General features: G+C 58.3%; 1 protein-coding gene across 1 annotated transcript; it reads right to left on the reverse strand.

Moving 5' to 3' along the window:
• Positions 1 to 575: 575 nt before the first annotated feature.
• Positions 576 to 11,329, reverse strand: TUBB (tubulin beta class I). Its single transcript, XM_037914050.2, has 4 exons — positions 10,311 to 11,329; positions 5,083 to 5,191; positions 4,466 to 4,576; positions 576 to 3,839 (listed from the first exon to the last, which is right to left on the reverse strand). Exons 1-4 carry the CDS (start codon positions 10,365 to 10,367, stop codon positions 2,782 to 2,784), a joined length of 1,335 nt encoding a protein of 444 aa, XP_037769978.1. The 5' UTR covers positions 10,368 to 11,329; the 3' UTR covers positions 576 to 2,781.
• Between the last annotated feature and the right edge of the window lie 5,865 nt (positions 11,330 to 17,194).

Here is a 17,194-nt window from a genome sequence, read left to right on the forward strand (position 1 = left end):
CGCGGTGGAGGAAGCGCAGGGAAAGAAAACGGGGGGGGGGGCAGTGTATTTCCCCTTCCGTGCCACGTGGCACAGCTGACATCACCGCCCCCCCCAGGCAATGAGCTCATCCCCTGGCCACATCCCCTCCAGCACTTCCCTGGCCTGCGGCAGAGCTGGGGGGGGAGGGAGAGCTCAGGGCCAGGCTAGTGGGGGGCTGCAGGTCAGGAGTGAGGGGCACCGGCAGAGTTGGGGGTGGGGAGGAGAGCTCAGGGCTGGGCTAGCTGGGGGCTGCAGGTCAGGAGTGAGGGGCACCGGCAGAGCTGGGGGTGGGGAGGAGAGCTCAGGGCCGGGCTAGCTGGGGGCTGCAGGTTGGGAGTGAGGGGCACCGGCAGAGCTCAGGCGTTGGGGGGCAGGGGGGACCCCAGGGGAGCTGGGGTTGGTGGGATCAGGACTCGGGCAGGGGCTGCACTTTGGGGAAGTTTTCCTGACAGCCGAAGCCACCATGCAGGGGGGAGGGGCAGGGGCTACTCAGGCTGCCGTCGTGTCCCCCCCCCCCACAGACAGACACACACACAGAGCCAGGAGACAGTCAGGAAATTTTAAAAAAAAATTGGTTTATTCTTTCGCAGAACGTCGTCTTTTCAATATGAAAAAAGCAGTTTAAAAAAAAAAAACGAGAGAAAGATGGAGCAAGCGAGAGGGCAAAAAAAGAAAAGAAGAGACTGAGCTGATGAGACAGAACCAGACAGGCCAGCGCTAGCCCGAGTGGAGGGGGCCCCACTGGGTGGGACCTCCAGCTGCATCCCACAGCAGTGGGGGGGTCCCCCCTCCCCAACTCTCTTCCCCTTTAATTCCTCCAGGGCTGAGTTGTCTCCTCTAAGGAGCTGCGGGCTGATCCCTGGCGGCAGGACCTTGGGGGCCAACTGAGCCCCACAGAACATGGGGACAATCTACGTTTACAGCCCCCCCAACTTTGCCTCCAGCAGGACCATCCCCCAACCTGGAGAAGAAATGAGAGCCCCGTGGGCGGATATTTTCCTTTCTGCTGGGAGAAACTACCCTGGGGGGAACAAACACCCTGGCTGTGGCCTGCCCTGACCCTTTCCCCAAAGGCTGCTGAGATGGCAGAGACCAGCTCCATGACCCATGTGGCTTGTGCCCTTTCATCCCTGGAGAGCCTGGCTCAGTTGACTTATCTAGGGCACCAGGGGAGGTAGAGGGTATGGGGAGGGGGGGGGGGTGTCCGCTGATCTGGAGCCAAATTGATACAAGGAAGAGAACCACCTCCCCATTTCCCCCCCCCCCCCCAAAAAATCTGTGGGTCAAATCCTCAGCATAGGGGCAGGAACAGAAATGAAAAGGGGAGGGAGGCCCCCGCCTGGAAAAGCAGGGGGCTGATCCCCCAACAGAAAGCATATTGACTAGGGGAAGCCAGGGACGCACCCTTTGAGGGTGTGGGCGGGCCAGGCAGCTCCAGAACTTAGATCCACGCAACTGGTGGATGGGACCTTCACAGAGACACGGGGACACGTTGAGCGGGGTGGTACAGAGACAGGTTCGGGGGGGTTTCATGCCAGGGCTCCAGCATCTCCTACAGCTTTGCAAACATGCTCACGTCCAGCCAGGAGGGGGAAGGAGTTCCTTGATCAAGCAGCTCTCACCATAGTAGCAGACCCATAAATCTAACCCAGGGGTCCTGGAGTCCCCCTCCCACAGCAGGGGGGCAGGACTCCTGGGTTCTATCCCTTCTCCCCTCCACTAGACTCTCCTCCCCCAAGTCCCACTGCATTCAGCCACGAGCTCATTGTCCCCGAGGAGGAAGGTGCAGCAGGGAAACTTGCTAATGGCAAAAGCAAACTGAATCTCCTTCCCCGAAGTAGGACCAGATGTTTCTGCCAGGCCTGCTCTGCTTCTGGTATTATTTAGTTGCCTACAAGGTCTAACCAGTTCAGGGCCACCTCTTTCTACCTTCTGCTCAGTCTAACAAGCAACCAACTAGACTTCCTTGGGTCCAGACCAGCCTCACATCCCCCACCTTCTCCAGTGGTGGGGCTCCCACAAACCGATCCATCTTGTTCCTGCTAATCAACTTCACAGCTCCCAACTCTACTGGTTTTGCTAGAAGAGTTTGGCACCTGCCTGACACTACCTACAGGATGGCAGCTACACGCGAGAAGCTCCTTCAATAAAGACCAGAGCAGGAAGAAGTCAGCAAAGAGGTCTCTCTCAAGACCTGGCTCCAGGTTGCTAGGCCACTGGGCCAAAGAAGGGACAATCTATCAACCCTGCTTTGGGACCTTTAATTTTGCACATCCCTTGGGTTACATTTCAGGTCTTAAGACAACCCAACCAAGCCCTCCGTTATCCCCATGCTCCATCTTCTCCCATCCCTGAAGACCCCTCAGTGAGACGAGCATGGGCTGAGAAGAATCACCAAAATTTAAACTCCCTCTTTGAGAGAGAGCAGAGGGGAGATGCTGTTGGATGTAGACAGTTACAGAGAAAGGGGATCTGACTTTTATTGGAGACAGAACCTCACAATAAATCAGTGCTGGGGAAGAAGAGAAGACAGCTGAGGGGTGGAGAGTGACAGCAGAAGTGGCATCTCTCGCTCCGATGCCCAAGGTGATGTTTACGTGGGAGATCAGGGAACCAGAGTAAGCTCAGCCCTGGAGGAACCTGGATGGAGAAGACAGTTGAGAAGGGAGAGAGAAAGAAAACTGGAACATGATGCGATGTGGGGTTTTGTTTTAAAAAGAATTAATTTGTGCGGGCGCAATCACGGTGGTGGGTGAAGCTTCAAGCTTCTTCTTCAGCCTCTTCCCCGAAGTCCTCTTCCTCCTCGGCCGTGGCATCCTGGTACTGCTGGTACTCGGACACCAAGTCGTTCATGTTGCTCTCCGCCTCGGTGAACTCCATCTCGTCCATGCCCTCGCCCGTGTACCAGTGGAGGAAAGCCTTGCGGCGGAACATGGCGGTGAACTGCTCCGAGATGCGCTTGAAGAGCTCCTGGATGGCCGTGCTGTTGCCGATGAAAGTGACGGCCATCTTGAGCCCGCGGGGCGGGATGTCGCACACGGCCGTCTTGACGTTGTTGGGGATCCACTCCACGAAGTAGCTGCTGTTCTTGTTCTGCACGTTCAGCATCTGCTCGTCCACCTCCTTCATGGACATGCGGCCGCGGAAGACGGCCGCCACCGTGAGGTAGCGCCCGTGGCGGGGGTCACAGGCCGCCATCATGTTCTTAGCGTCGAAGACCTGCTGGGTCAGCTCCGGCACGGTCAAGGCCCGGTACTGCTGGCTGCCGCGGCTGGTCAAGGGGGCAAAGCCGGGCATGAAGAAGTGGAGGCGAGGGAAGGGCACCATGTTGACGGCCAGTTTGCGGAGGTCGGCGTTGAGCTGCCCGGGGAAACGGAGGCAGGTGGTGACGCCGCTCATGGTGGCTGAGACCAGGTGGTTGAGGTCGCCGTAGGTGGGGGTGGTGAGCTTGAGGGTGCGGAAGCAGATGTCGTACAGGGCCTCGTTGTCGATGCAGTAGGTCTCGTCCGTGTTCTCCACCAGCTGGTGGACGGACAGGGTGGCGTTGTAGGGCTCCACCACCGTGTCCGAGACCTTGGGCGACGGCACCACGCTGAAGGTGTTCATGATGCGGTCGGGGTACTCCTCCCGGATCTTGCTGATCAGCAGCGTGCCCATGCCCGAGCCGGTGCCGCCGCCCAGCGAGTGGGTCAGCTGGAAGCCCTGCAGGCAGTCGCAGCTCTCCGCCTCCTTCCTCACCACGTCCAGCACCGAGTCCACCAGCTCGGCCCCCTCCGTGTAGTGCCCCTTGGCCCAGTTGTTACCAGCTCCGCTCTGGCCTGTAGGGATGGGGTGGAGGGGAAGAAGCCACAAGCATTGGGCAAAGGCACTGGGGAACCAGCCGCTCCTTGGCCAGTCATGCCCCTGAATTACCTCCAGTGGAGTCCCCTGGGGGACATGGGCCAGTTCCCCCAGTGGTCTAAGAGAAGCATCAGGTCCTCAGTTGGGTTGGGCTCACAGATGGGGGAAGATGCCCGGTTACCATGGCATCTAAGTGGCCTCCAATTGTTAGACCAGGGGAACCTAATGCAAGCCACCGCTCTGGGAACGTGGCCATGGCTGAGGGACGCACCCCTAGCTCCAAACAGTGAACTGAAGTCAGCTGGGTCCCCCCCATGCATGCCCCATGCCCACCAGATCCGACAAGGCCCATCTCAAAGCCATAACGCATTGGCGACTCCAAAATTTAGGGGGACTGTCTGCAGGCTGCTACTAGGCCCAATCTGGACTCAGTTGAGAAGACGAAGCCTAGAAACTCGAGTTTGAACCAGAGAAGCGACCCCACCCTTCTCGCTACACGAGGGCCAAGATCAGGGGGGTCAACCACTGGGTAATTCTCAGTCACCCACAGCCAACCCCAGGGCCCCAGCAGAGACACCGCACGGAGGGACGATGGGAATCTTACCGAAGACGAAGTTGTCTGGTCGGAAGATCTGGCCGAAGGGACCGGAGCGGACGGAGTCCATGGTGCCCGGTTCCAAATCGACCAAGATGGCGCGAGGGACATATTTACCGCCTAGAGGGGGAGCGAGAAGAGTCTCAGCAGGGATGGGTCAACCAAACCAAGAGGCAGCAGGATGGGCTTAGGGGGCCTGGGTTACCCAGGAAGAGGAATTTGGGGTTGATTGAATCCCATGGGTGCAGAGGGATCCCCGCAGCCATTAGACACTAATGCACTGAAAGGGTTTGGTCCCAGCCATGTGGGAAGAAAGGGGGGGACCTAGCCTTTGGGGCATGTGCAACGGGGGTGCCCAGGATCAGACCAACCCACACATGGCATGGGGAGTGGAACAGACTGGACCAGGACCAAGCCACGAGTATTTATGGGGAAGGATCCCTGGACCCTCCCATTCCCTGCATATAGGGGAGGGGGGCTGGCTCAAACCATGGGAACACGTGGGGGGGGACCAGGCCAAACCATGTGTATATATATATATGGGGGGGAACAATCTCAGACCACCCCAATCCCCACATACCAAACCACGGGTGTTTGTGGAGGGGAATCCCCCCCCCCAGCAGTACCTGTGGCCTCGTTGTAATAGACGCTGATGCGGTCGAGCTGCAGGTCGCTGTCGCCGTGGTAGGTGCCGGTGGGGTCGATGCCGTGCTCGTCACTGATCACCTCCCAGAACTAGGGGTGACAGCAGGGAGGGGGGGTCATTGGGACGGCTGCCTCCCCCCATCCTTGTACCAGCCACCCCTCCCGCAAGGGGACACGGCTCTTCTCTGGGGGGGCGGATCTCAGCTAGTCCTGCAGCTGCCAGCCCAAGGGTGGTTACCCCACATCTGAGCCCCCCCCCGGCATGTCCCCATTAGCTCTGCCCCCGGCATACAAAGGGCACATGATGGTGCCACGCCCACCATGCGCAGCCAGCCAGAGCCAGCAATGCCCCCAACAGGTGATCACAGCCTGGTCCAGAAAGAGGGGCTTCCCCTAGGACTGCACATCGCCCCCCACCCCCTGCCGGCTGTGTGGGGGCAGCAACACACCACACCGGCAAGGCTGCCCCCTAGTGGCAGAGGGACCCCATGGAAGTTTGAGGTGCTGCTCGGACCCCCTGGCGGGGGTGTTATGAGGTCCCCTCCCCCCTCCATGCCCATCCCTAGGTTGGGGTGAGAAGTGACGGTCGAGCATGGGAGCGGGGACCAGGGCAAGTTCCCCCCACCCACCCCCCCGCAAAGCTAATCCTACCCCAGACAGATCTCTGGGGCTCCGACATCCCCACTGCTGGGGAGGCTGGGACGAGGGGGGGGGCGGGGAGAGAGGAGGCCCCTCTGGCATCACATCTCCAGCCCACTGGAGTGCATCACCCTCCCTCCCCCCCCCCAGGACAGAGCCCTCTCGCCCCACCCCCACCGGGGCATCCCTGTCTCTCCCCACACTTGGCTGTGGTCTCGCGCTCCCGCGGGGCTCTGCTCTGCCTTGCCAGGGAGGGTGAGCCGGGCACTCACCCCCTCAGTCCCCGCTCCAGGGAAGTGACGCCTGAGCCAACGTGCCCCCCCCCCCCCCAGCCCTGGGCTAAGCACCAGCGGCCACAGCCCTGGTCAAACCCAGCCCAGCAGGGAACAATTGCTGCTGTTTCAGATTTCCTCTGCCGCCCGAAGCGCTCCCTGGCCGTGGGCCTGCCCCGGAGCCCTGCGGCAGCCAGCCAGGGCAGGGACGGCAGAGTGCTGGTGGCAGCGCTGGGATTGGTGGTGCCACCCCTGAGCGCCGCCACACCCCCCCCCGACTGAGCTGTGCCCCATCGCACGCCCCTCCCCCAGCCCTGATGCAAATCCAGCTTCCCGCCTCTGAGCCGAGCAAAGAGCAGATGGCGCCCGGCTGAGCCTACGAGCCGATTCCCCGCCCCCGCTTGCTGCGGGCTGGCGGCTTCAGCGCTGTTCAGCCACTTCTCAGCCGCAGGTGTCAGCCCTCCTGGGGCTCTGAGCCTGGGCTCGGGGAGTGGGGGCTAGCTGGTTACAGCAGGGGGGCTGGGAGCCAGGACGCCTGGGTTCTCTCCCTGGCTCTGGCAGGGGAGTGGGGGCTAGCGGGTTAGAGCAGGGGAGGCTGGGAGCCAGGACGCCCGGGTTCTCTCCCCGGCTCTGGGACGGGAGTGGGGGCTAGCGGGTTAGAGCAGGGGGGGCTGGGAGCCAGGACTCCTGGGTTCTCTCCCCAGCTCTGGGAGGGGAGTGGGGGCTAGCGGGTTAGAGCGGGGGGGCTGGGCGCCAGGACTCCTGGGTTCTCTCCCTGGCTCTGGGAGGGGAGTGGGGTCTAGTGGTTAGAGCAGGGGGGGCTGGGAGCCAGGACTCCTGAGTTCTCTCCCCGGCTCTGGCAGGGGAGTGGGGGCTAGCGGGTTAGGGCAGGGGAGTAGGGGCTAGCGGGTTAGGGCAGGGGGGCTGGGAGCCAGGACTCCTAGGTTCTCTCCCTGGCTCTGGGAGGGGAGTGGGGGCTAGTGGGTTAGAGCTGGGGGGGGGGGGGGGGGCGCTGGGAGCCAGGACGGCTGGTCAGTTAAGTCACCTCTTAGCCGGCTGCTTTGAAAGGAGCCTTTGGACATTGCAAACCAGGGTGTGGGGCTGGCTGGCCATTAACAGATCATCCCAGCCGTGTTCAGCCCCAGCAGGGTGCGGCCAGGGGCCCACCCAGCCCCCTGGGCTCAAGGACAGGGACTGTTTGAACAGGCTACCAGTGAAATCAATCCACTGGGGGGGTGGGGAGGGGTCACTGACTGCTGTCCCCAGTCAAGCCTGCTCCCACCCCCAAGCCTGCCTGGGACAAAGCAGCGTCAGGGCATCTGTCACAGAGAACACATCTCTGGTTTCCACCCCAGCCCCCACCGCCAGGACCCCACCCCACCCACAACACAAGGGCAGCCCAGCCGACCCCTTCAACATCCCTGGCATTTCTGGCAGCACGGGTCACTGCACCAGGAAATCCACCCCCAGCCGCAGCGTGGATCAGTGAGGAAGGTGGCAGCCAATTGCACTGATCGCAGCAACTCTGGTGTCAATCTGGAGTGGATCTGGATTTACACCAGGGTCACTGAGGTTGCGTCTACACTCCATTGTAAACCGGGGCTGTGGGACCCCAGGCTTGTGGACTCGGTTGTGCTTCAGCAACCTCTCTGCATGGGAAACCTGGGCTTTCCATGGCCGGGGGCTCACAGGCGTGCTAACGCGTCCACACTGCACAAACCTGACCCGGGGCTGCGGCTTGGACTGCGTCCACACGGCAGAAAGACATGACTTGGACCAGAGCGGGGTCCTAGGACCCAGGCTGTGAGCGCTTGCCGACGCGGGTCAGGCTGATTTGCGTGTGGACAGCAGGGGGGCTTGGGCCCTGCGTCAGAGGCCGGCTTTAATAAGCAGTGTAGCCAGACCCTGAGTCAGCGGATTCAGGGCTGGATTCTGATCTCAGGGACCCTGGTGCAAATGCAGAGTGATTCCAGATGGAGAAACTGAACGGCTCTAACAGGAGCCAGGAAGGCTCTTTGGGAGGGGCAGAAAAACCTGCTTTAGATTCCCCCCAAACATTCCTGGCCCGGCAGGTTTTTTGGGGGGTCATGATCTTCTGACAGAGCAGCCATTTGCAGCCACGTCTGGGTCTCGCTGCAAGAATTTGCTGGGTGGGGTCTTTCTTATTAGAGCCGCACCCACCCTGGCCTTGCAGAGAGGCCAGTTTTAAAGCGTGCATGGGGGGGGAGGGGGGGACTGGATCTCCGTTATGGGGATCTAGGCAGAGGGGGATCGATCGGCAGCCCTCCCACAGCGCACCCCTGCGATATCGCCTGGTATCGCCTGGCTGTGGGGTCAGCGCCCCTCATTTGCCAGCCACGCCTAGCGCAGAATCAAGCCCGCCTGGCAAACCCGGTCAGGCAGAGGTGAGGCTGGGTGGGGCGGGGGATGAGGTGCGTGATGCAGGAGGGTTAACATCCCTGCCGTAAAAATAAAAACTCAGGGCCTGGTGGGTCCCTTGAGCAGGGATGCTCCTAGTTCTGCACTGGCTCAAAGAAAGTCTCTTTGTCCACCCCACCAGGTGGAGAAACCCAGCGCCAGAGCCAGCCAACTGCTTGGGGGCGGGGGGAGATTTTGCAGCCATCCAACTGCAAACAGGCCCTTCTTTAGGCACAGAAAGTCCCTCAGTGTCTAGCAGCCGCCTGGAAACCACCCCCCCCCCTTCCCTCCCCCCAGCTGTGCAAGGGCGGCCATTACAGGCACAAAGGATGTGGTGTGTGTCTCAGCTTAAACTGGAGATCCCACTGGCCTCCGGGGGGGCGGGGAGCCGGGGACCCACGGGAAGGGATCAGGCACCCCTGGGCAGGGATAGCTCTAGGCCAGGAGGTGGGGGAATCAAGCCAGCCTTGCAGCCAGCCATGTGGGGCCGGCAGACAAAGAGGTGGGGAAGATGGTGGGTGGGGAGGGGAAAGGAGGAGGAGGGGGGGGGGGAGGGGCGGTTTGGCGCCAGAAGTAACATTCTTTATTTGCAACTGAAACAAGATTTCCCCCCCACACATTGCAACATTTTAAGGTAACCCCCCCCCCCCAAACTGCAACACTGTAACTGAAGGTTTCCAAGGGGCTCCAGGAGAGGAAAGAGGCCTCACTCCGGATCTAGCAAGCAGGGGGGCAAGGGCGGGGGGTTATTACACACTGGGCAGGGTAGGGTGACCCCAGAGAGCAAGTGAGAAGAATTGGGGGGGGGGGGGGGAAATATTTCCTATATAAGGCAACGCCCCTAACCCTGGAGAACAATACCCCCCTTCCACTGATTAACGGAAGAGAAATGTGGGGGGTGGGGGGGTGATTTTGCCGCTATCTATCTCAAGATCTGGAGGGGGGTTCATATTCCCCCCCCCCCATAGCAGTTAGGGAGGGAAATGTCCCCTCTCACCCCATCTCTCGCCCCTGGCGGCAGACAATGGAGATCAAAGGGCGGGGTTGAAACTAACCAGCAGAGAAAGAGGACGTGAAATTAACCAGCAGCAGAGAGGCGGGCGGGGGGAGAGACACTAGGTTAATCCGCAGCCAGACCCGGCGGGGGCTCTGCCAGGGGAATCCGGACCCGCTCCCGAGCGAGACCAAAGCCAGATCCTTGCAGCGCCGGACACGCCCCCCCCCCCCCCCCCACCCCACAGCAGCAGGCGGGTTGGGTTTGGCGCTAAAACCGCTGGAAAGCGCGTAGCGGGCGGGGAAGTTTCCTGCCTGCCCCCCCCTCCCACCGCCCATCCCCCTCTGCAAACCCCCTCCCCCCCCCCAGCTCCCCTGGGTCTGAGTCATCTGCTGCGCCGGCTAATCCCGTTAACTGCAAATCGCCTTTCTAATGCCGGGACTGGCTGGAATCCGGAGTCTAAAGTCCCGGGTTTAAAAAAAAATATAAAAATCGGAGGGGAGGGGTGAATTCAAAACGGCGCAACGGTTTTAAATCCGGATTTAAAAAAAAAATCGGATGGAAAAAAATCGAGACGGGTTTATAAACGCGCCCGATCCTCTTCTCTCCCCCCCCCCCGAAAATGCTCACACCACCCCGCCTTGATTTCAATTGCCAAAATGGAGCCGCCTCCCCCAAACTCGCCCTGCAAGAGCAATAGCTGCTGCCCCTCCCACCGCCGCCCCAAAAAATCCGGGGCGGAGGCAGTTTCCTCCTTCAGGAGATCCAGGAGTTTAAACCCTTTTCCTCCTTAACACCCCCCCACACACAATATGCTGGGATCGTCCCCCCCCCCTTTGCTCATGAAGCTCCATTCGTTTGGAAGCACACGAGGCTCCTCACTCACCTTGGCACCGATCTGGTTGCCGCACTGGCCAGCCTGGATGTGGACGATTTCCCTCATCTTGCCTCCCTTTGGTCTAGCCTGATCCGGCGCCCTTGGAAGAATAGAACGCTGGGGAGCTCAAGGTTCTCTCCGCCGAACGCGCCGGGAGCGAACGTTCCAAGCGGCCGCAAAAGCGAGAGCGAGAGGGGCTGGGGCTGATATAGACAAAGCTTTTATAAGCTGGAGGGCGGCCAGCCCGCTGATTGGCCCGCTGGGATCACGCGCGCGGAGCCCATTGGACAGCAGAGCCCCGGACACGTAGAGGCGGTGGGGGGAGGGGGGCCGCAGGGTGTCGGCCCGGGCGCAAGGGGCACTGGGAGTTGTAGTCTCCTTTTGTTGTACAGGTTTTTAAGTGGGATTGCGGCTAAACTGGGTGTGACGGGGGAAGAAGGAGAACCAGGCTGGGAGGCAGGCCTAATGCTGTCTTCCCCCCACCGCCGCCCACGTATACACGGCATGGGGTGCCCCGCAAAGCCCGAGAAAGCACGCACAGGGTGGGTGGCTGGGCGGGGAGACCAGAGGGAAAGGCCAAGGAAAGAAGGAATGGGAGAAAAAGGGAAGAAGGAACGAAAGAGAGAGAGGAAGGGAAAGGACTGAATGCATAAGAAAGAAAGAAAGAAAGAAAGAAAGAAAGAAAGAAAGAAAGAAAGAAAGAAAGAAAGAAAGAAAGAAAGAAAGAAAGAAAAAGGGGGAAAGGAACAAAAGGAGGAAAGGAACAAAAGGGGGAAAAGAATGAATGAAAAAGACAGCACACGGAAAGAATGAAAAAGAAAGGGGGAAAGAATGAATGAATGTAAAACGAGAGGAGGGAGAACCAAGCAAAAAGAAAGAAAGAATGACTAAGCAAAGAAAAAAAGAGGACAAAAAAAGGACAATGAAGAGGAGAGCGCGAGGAGAGAGAATGGGGCGGGAGGAGGAAAAGGGACAGACTGGCTGAGCCGGCCGCCCAGGGCCCACCCTTGTCTCCTCGCTGGCTGGAGGCCATGGCTGCCTTAGCCAGGGGCCTGGGCAGGCGCCCGTCTGGTCTCATCCTGCCTGCCCCATGGAGCAGCCTTGAGGGCGCATCCGCTGGCGGGGGGCTTGGAACCACCGTTCTTGCCTCTCTAGTGGGGTAGAGCGGGGGGGCTGGGAGCCAGGACTCCTGGGTTCTCTGCCCAGCTCTGGGAGGGAGGCGGGGTCTGGTGGTTACAGCGGAGGGGGGCTGGGCCAGTTCTTGGGCCCTGTGCGCTATGGAAATTGACACACACACACACACACACACACCCGTGCCACTGCCAACCCCCCCTCCCCAGCCCATTACCCCCTCCCCTTCCCAGGATCCTCTGCCCTTGCAGGAGCCCCAAGCCCCCTGTTATCCCGTCTCCCCCACCCCACTCCTCACCTTACCCTGCCCGGCTGGCCAGCCTCCTTGTGTGACGATGGGTCCACCCCGCTCCCCAGCACCATTTCAGGTGAGGACGCAGCCCCATTTGCACCAATTCAGATATTTCTTGGGAGGGAACGGGGACGGAGGGACAAATTCCAGTCCCTGCCCCCCACCTGGCAGGCACCCTCTTCCAGTCCCTGCTTGTCCCTCCCTGGACCCCGGGTCTCCCTCAGTCCCTCTCCCTCCCACACCCAGAGCTCATGCGGGGGTCGCCCGGAGGCAAGTTCTTGGCGGGCTCCCCCGCACTCAGGGACAAGGTCCCCTTGCAGCAGGTCCAGACGGGAGGGGGGGCCAGGGCAGATCCGAGAGGCGCTGCCAGGCACCAGTCACTGCATGCTGCCTGGGCAGAGGGGCGGCTGGGCCCGATGTGGGTGGTGCTGCGACCACGCAGCTGGGGCAAAGCTGCGGGCTGCTCCGGGCACAGCCCTGCCGAGCGAGGATGGGGCTTTGAGCGAGTGGCGGCCTGCGGCAGCTACAGTGGGAGGCGGGTACCGGCCGCCCCATGCCCCCAGCCATGACGTGGCGTTGAGACACTGGCCCTGTGCAAATGCATCGAATGCAGGGTGGTGAATCCAGGCCTGCTCCTGGGTTCTGTCCCCAGCTCTGGGAGGGGAGTGCGGGCTAGTGGTTAGAGCAGGGGGCTGGGAACCAGGACTCCTGGGGTCTGTCCCCAGCTCTGGGAGGGGACTGGGGTCCAGAGGGGAGTGGCACCCCCTAAAGGAGAAAGGTCCCATTTCCTGAGCCAGCCAGTCCCTGTCCTGGAGCTGGCGCCCCCTAGAGGTAACACCCTGCCTCATGCTGCAGTAACCTTGTCAAGGGTGTACCTGCCCCAGCTCCCAGCAGGACACGGAGGCCCCCAGCAGTGGCTGCGTTGCCCCCTCCCTCAGCAGTGCGCTGAGCTGCTACTTTCTTCCCCTTCCTCACCCCCTGCCCCAAAGCCGTGACGAAGGGCTGAGAAAATCCTCACCTACAGCTGGGCACCTCTGCTCCAGCCAGGATCCCTGCTGGCATTACCTGGCCGGGAAGGGCAGGGGAGGACCTGGCCATGGGGAGCGGGCAGCCCACTGGCCTGTGACCTCAGAGTTCAAACCCTGGGAATCTGGGAGCTGCAGGGAGTGAAGGAGAAAGAAATGGAGGAGACACCAACTTCCCTCCCCGAGCCAGGGATAGAACCCAGGAGTCCTGGCTCCCAGCACCCCCTACTCTAACCCACTAAACCCCACTCCCCTCCCAGAGCCAGGGAGAGAACTCTCTCCTCAGGCCCTACGCTACCAGCACTCCCAGCTATCTTTGAGACACCACTGACTTCCTGAGGAAACTACAATCCATCGGTGATCTTCCTGAAAACACCATCCTGGCCACTATGGATGTAGAAGCCCTCTACACCAACATCCCACACAAAGATGGACTACAAGCCGCCAGGAACACTATCCCCGATAATGTCACGGCTAACCTGGTGGCTGAACTTTGTGACTTTGTCCTCACCCACAACTATTGCACATCTGGGGACAATGTATACCTTCAAGTCAGCGTCACTGCTATGGGTACCCGCGTGGCCCCAAAATATGCCAACATTTTTATGGCTGACTTAGAACAACACTTCCTCCGCTCTCGTCCCCTAACGCCCCTACTCTACTTGCGCTACACTGATGACATCCTCATCATCTGGACCCATGGAAAAGAAGCCCTTGAGGAATTCCACCAAGATTTCAACAATTTCCACCCCACCATCGACCTCAGCCTGGACCAGTCCACACAAGAGATCCACTTCCTGGACACTACAGTGCTCATAAGCGATGGTCACATAAACACCATCCTATACCGGAAACCTACTCACCGCTATACCTACCTACATGCCTCCAGCTTTCATCCAGACCACACCACACGATCCATTGTCTGCAGCCAAGCCCTAAGATACAACCGCATTTGCTCCAGTCCCTCAGACAGAGACAAACACCCAGGATTTCTATCAAGAGTTCTTAAAACTACACTACCCACCTGGGGAAGTGAAGAAACAGAATGACAGAGCCAGAAGGGTACCCAGAAGTCACGTACTACAAGACAGGCCCAACAAAGAAAGCACACCGGACCCCGCGCTAAAACGCGGGATTTGGGATCCATGCGTGGCACTGCGTTAACGCGGGAACCACATTATAGTGGGGACCGCGTTAAAATGAATGCAATTCAAGTAATTAAATTTGGGATCCATGGCCGCGACCGCGCTAAATGCGAATTTGCGCTACGTAGACACGCAGTCTAGCGAGGGTCCTCAGTAACAGAACCCCACTACAGCCCCCAACTAAAACCTCTCCAACGCGTCATCAAGGATCTACAACCTACCCTGAAGGATGATCCCTCACTCTCACAGACCTTGGGAGACAGGCCAGTCCTTGCCTACAGACAGCCCCTCAACCTGAAGCAAATACTCACCAGCAACCACACACCACACAGCAAAAACACCAACCCAGGAACCAAACTCTGCAACAAACCCTGGTGCCAACTCTGTCCACATATCTATTCAAGGGACACCATCATAGGACCTAACCACATCAGCCACGCCATCAGGGGCTGGTTCCCCTGCACATCTACCAACGTGATATATGCCACTGTGTGCCAGCTATGCCCCTCTGCCATGTACATTGGTCAGACTGGACAGTCTCTACACAAAAGAACAAATGGACACAAATCTGACATCAGGAATCATAACATTCAAAAACCAGTCGGAGAACACTTCAATCTCCCTGGTCACTCAATAACAGACCTAAAAGTGGCAATTCTTCAACAAAAAAACTTTAAAAACAGACTCCAACGTGAAACTGCAGAACTGGAATTAATTTGCAAACTAGATACCATCAGATTAGGCCTGAATAAAGACTGGGAGTGGTTGGGTCATTACAAAACCTAAACCCAATTTCCCCCATACTAATTTCCCCCTACTGTTACTCACACCTTCTTGTCAACTGGAAATGGCCCAACTTGATTATCATACACATTGTAAGGAGAGTGATCACTTTAGATAAGCTATTACCAGCAGGAGAGTGGGGTGCGGGGAGGTATTTTTTCATGCTTTGTGTGTATAAAAAGATCTTCTACACTTTCCACAGTATGCATCCGATGAAGTGAGCTGTAGCTCACGAAAGTTTATGCTCAAATAAATTGGTTAGTCTCTAAGGTGCCACAAGTCCTCCTTTTCTTTTTGCGAATACAGACTAACACGGCTGTTACTCTGAAACCTGTCTGAAATGGGCCACTCTCATTACCACTTCAAAAGTTATTCTCCCTCCCTTGGTATCCTGCTGGAAACTGAATGGTCTCCTTAGACTGACCTCACACTTGGTAAGGCAACTCCCATCCTTTCATGTATTTATACCTGCTCCTGTATTTTCCACTCCATGCATCTGATGAAGTGGGTTCTAGCCCACGAAAGCTTATGCCCAAATAAATGTGTTAGTCTCTAAGGTGCCACAAGGACTTCTCGTTGTTTTTGGAGAGAACCCAGGAGTTCTGGCTCCCAGACTCCCCCCACCCCCTAACCACATGCAGTGATAGGATCTTAACCCACTGAACAGGGCCTGCGTGTGGATTGGCAGAAGCTGCCCGAGTCACTGGCCCAGGGGCAGCCCAGGCTCCACCGATGGGAAACTCTTTACACAGCATTGGTGCGACTGCTGCTAGAGCACTGTGTCCTGCTCTGACGTCCAGCGTTCAAGGAGAGGTGGAAATACCAGCGCGAGCTCCTAGGAGGGCCCCAGAAATGAGCCAGGGGCAGGGTAAGAAGCTTTAAGGAGCTCGGTCTATTCAGCTGAACGAAGATAAGGTTCAAAGGCGGCTGGATCCTAGACGGGAGCTTTTCAAGCTTGCTGACCAAGGCCTCACAAGATCCGACGGCTGGAAGTTTAGGCTGGACAAATTCAACCTTGAAATCAGAGGTGTTTTCCTAACTCTGAAGGGCGATGAAACGTTGGACCAGCGTGCCGGGGTGGTGATGCGTGCCCCATGGCTGGGAGTCATTCCGACGTGGTTAGATCTCTGCCCGAGATACAGCTGCTGGGAGAAATTCGCTGGCCTGCGTGCATGCAAGTGAGCAGGATGGTTGTGGCAGGCCCTTCTGGTCCTAGCAGGTGTGACTCTACGAATCTCCCTGTCCGTCCGCATCCTTCAGGGGCCTCGGGGAGAAGAGAATCACCAGCACTGTGCGCAGCGTGGGCCTGGCCCTTGCAGCTCTGCATGAAGACAACATGTAAAATCCAATCTCATGCTTCGTGGCTTCCGCCACATGGGGTCAGGAAGGAATAGGTTTTCCCCCGTTGCTCAGCTGGCCAGATGTATCCTCTTTGGAGTCTTCTTCCTCCTCTGCGTCTCACTGCACCACCGAACGTGGTGAGACCACGAGACCTGTCCCAAGCGTCAGCGATCAGCCACGGCTGGAGACGGGACACTGGATGGTGTGACCCAGGGCTCTGAGCCGGCCCCGAGAATTCTCTCTCTCGCTTCCTGGCTGGTGTGTCTTGCTCCCAGCTAGGCATCCCACAGGCCTCTGCATGTCACAGGAGTCGGGTCACCCCAGAGCCAGCCAATCGCCTGCCCTGGGACTGGATCAGAACCAACGCCCCCTAGACGGGAAAGGTCCCGTGTCCCATCCCTTGAAGCAATCGGCTTGTGCACAGGCTTGGATCCAGCTCAGAGCAGGCTGCAGGCGTCAGCTGAGCCCGGGTTGGGCCTGACATCTAGTGGTGAGGTGGCGGGACTGCAAACCTGTCTGCGCCTTTCTGTCTTGGCAAGGACAGTGTTGGGTGTTTTTCCAGAATGGGTTCCCACCCTGGAGATGCTGTGACTGGCTGGAAACGCCGTAACGACAGGCATGGAAACATCAGGACACTTGGGTTCCTCTATCCATCCCTCCACCCATCCCCATACACCCTCTCTATCCATCCATCCCTATACACACTCTCTATCTGTCCATCTATCCATCCCCATACACCCCTCTATCCATCCATATACATACTTATAGAAATCCATGGTATGCCCACATCTTGAATACTGTGTGCAGATGTGGTCGCCCCATCTCAAAAAAGATATATTAGAACTGGAAAAGGTTCAGAAAAGGGCAACAAAAGTGAGTAGGGGTATGGAACAGCTTCCATATCAGGAGAGATTAATAAGACTGGGACTTTTCAGCTTGGAAAAGAGATGACTAAGGGGGGATATGATAGAGGTCTATAAAATCCTGACTGGTGTGGAGAAAGTAAATAATGAAGTGTTATTTACTCCTTCTCATAACACAAGAACTAGGGATCACCCAATGAAATTAACAGGCAGCAGGTTTAAGACAAACAAAAGGAAGTATTTCTTCACACAACTCAGTCAACCTGTGGAACTCCTTGCCAGAGGATGTTGTGAAGCCCAAGGCCATAACAGG

The sequence above is a fragment of the Chelonia mydas genome, chromosome 14, assembly GCF_015237465.2.
Source record: "Chelonia mydas isolate rCheMyd1 chromosome 14, rCheMyd1.pri.v2, whole genome shotgun sequence".
Lineage (NCBI taxonomy): Eukaryota > Metazoa > Chordata > Testudines > Cheloniidae > Chelonia > Chelonia mydas.

Coding starts and splice junctions, on each gene's coding strand:
- TUBB (XM_037914050.2), bottom strand. CDS start 10,367: ATGAGGGAAATCGTCCACATCCAGGCTGGCCAGTGCGGCAACCAGATC. Junction 5,192..10,310: donor GCAACCAGATCGGTGCCAAG/GTGAGTGAGGAG, acceptor TGTCACCCCTAG/TTCTGGGAGGTGATCAGTGA. Junction 4,577..5,082: donor CTATTACAACGAGGCCACAG/GTACTGCTGGGG, acceptor CTCCCCCTCTAG/GCGGTAAATATGTCCCTCGC.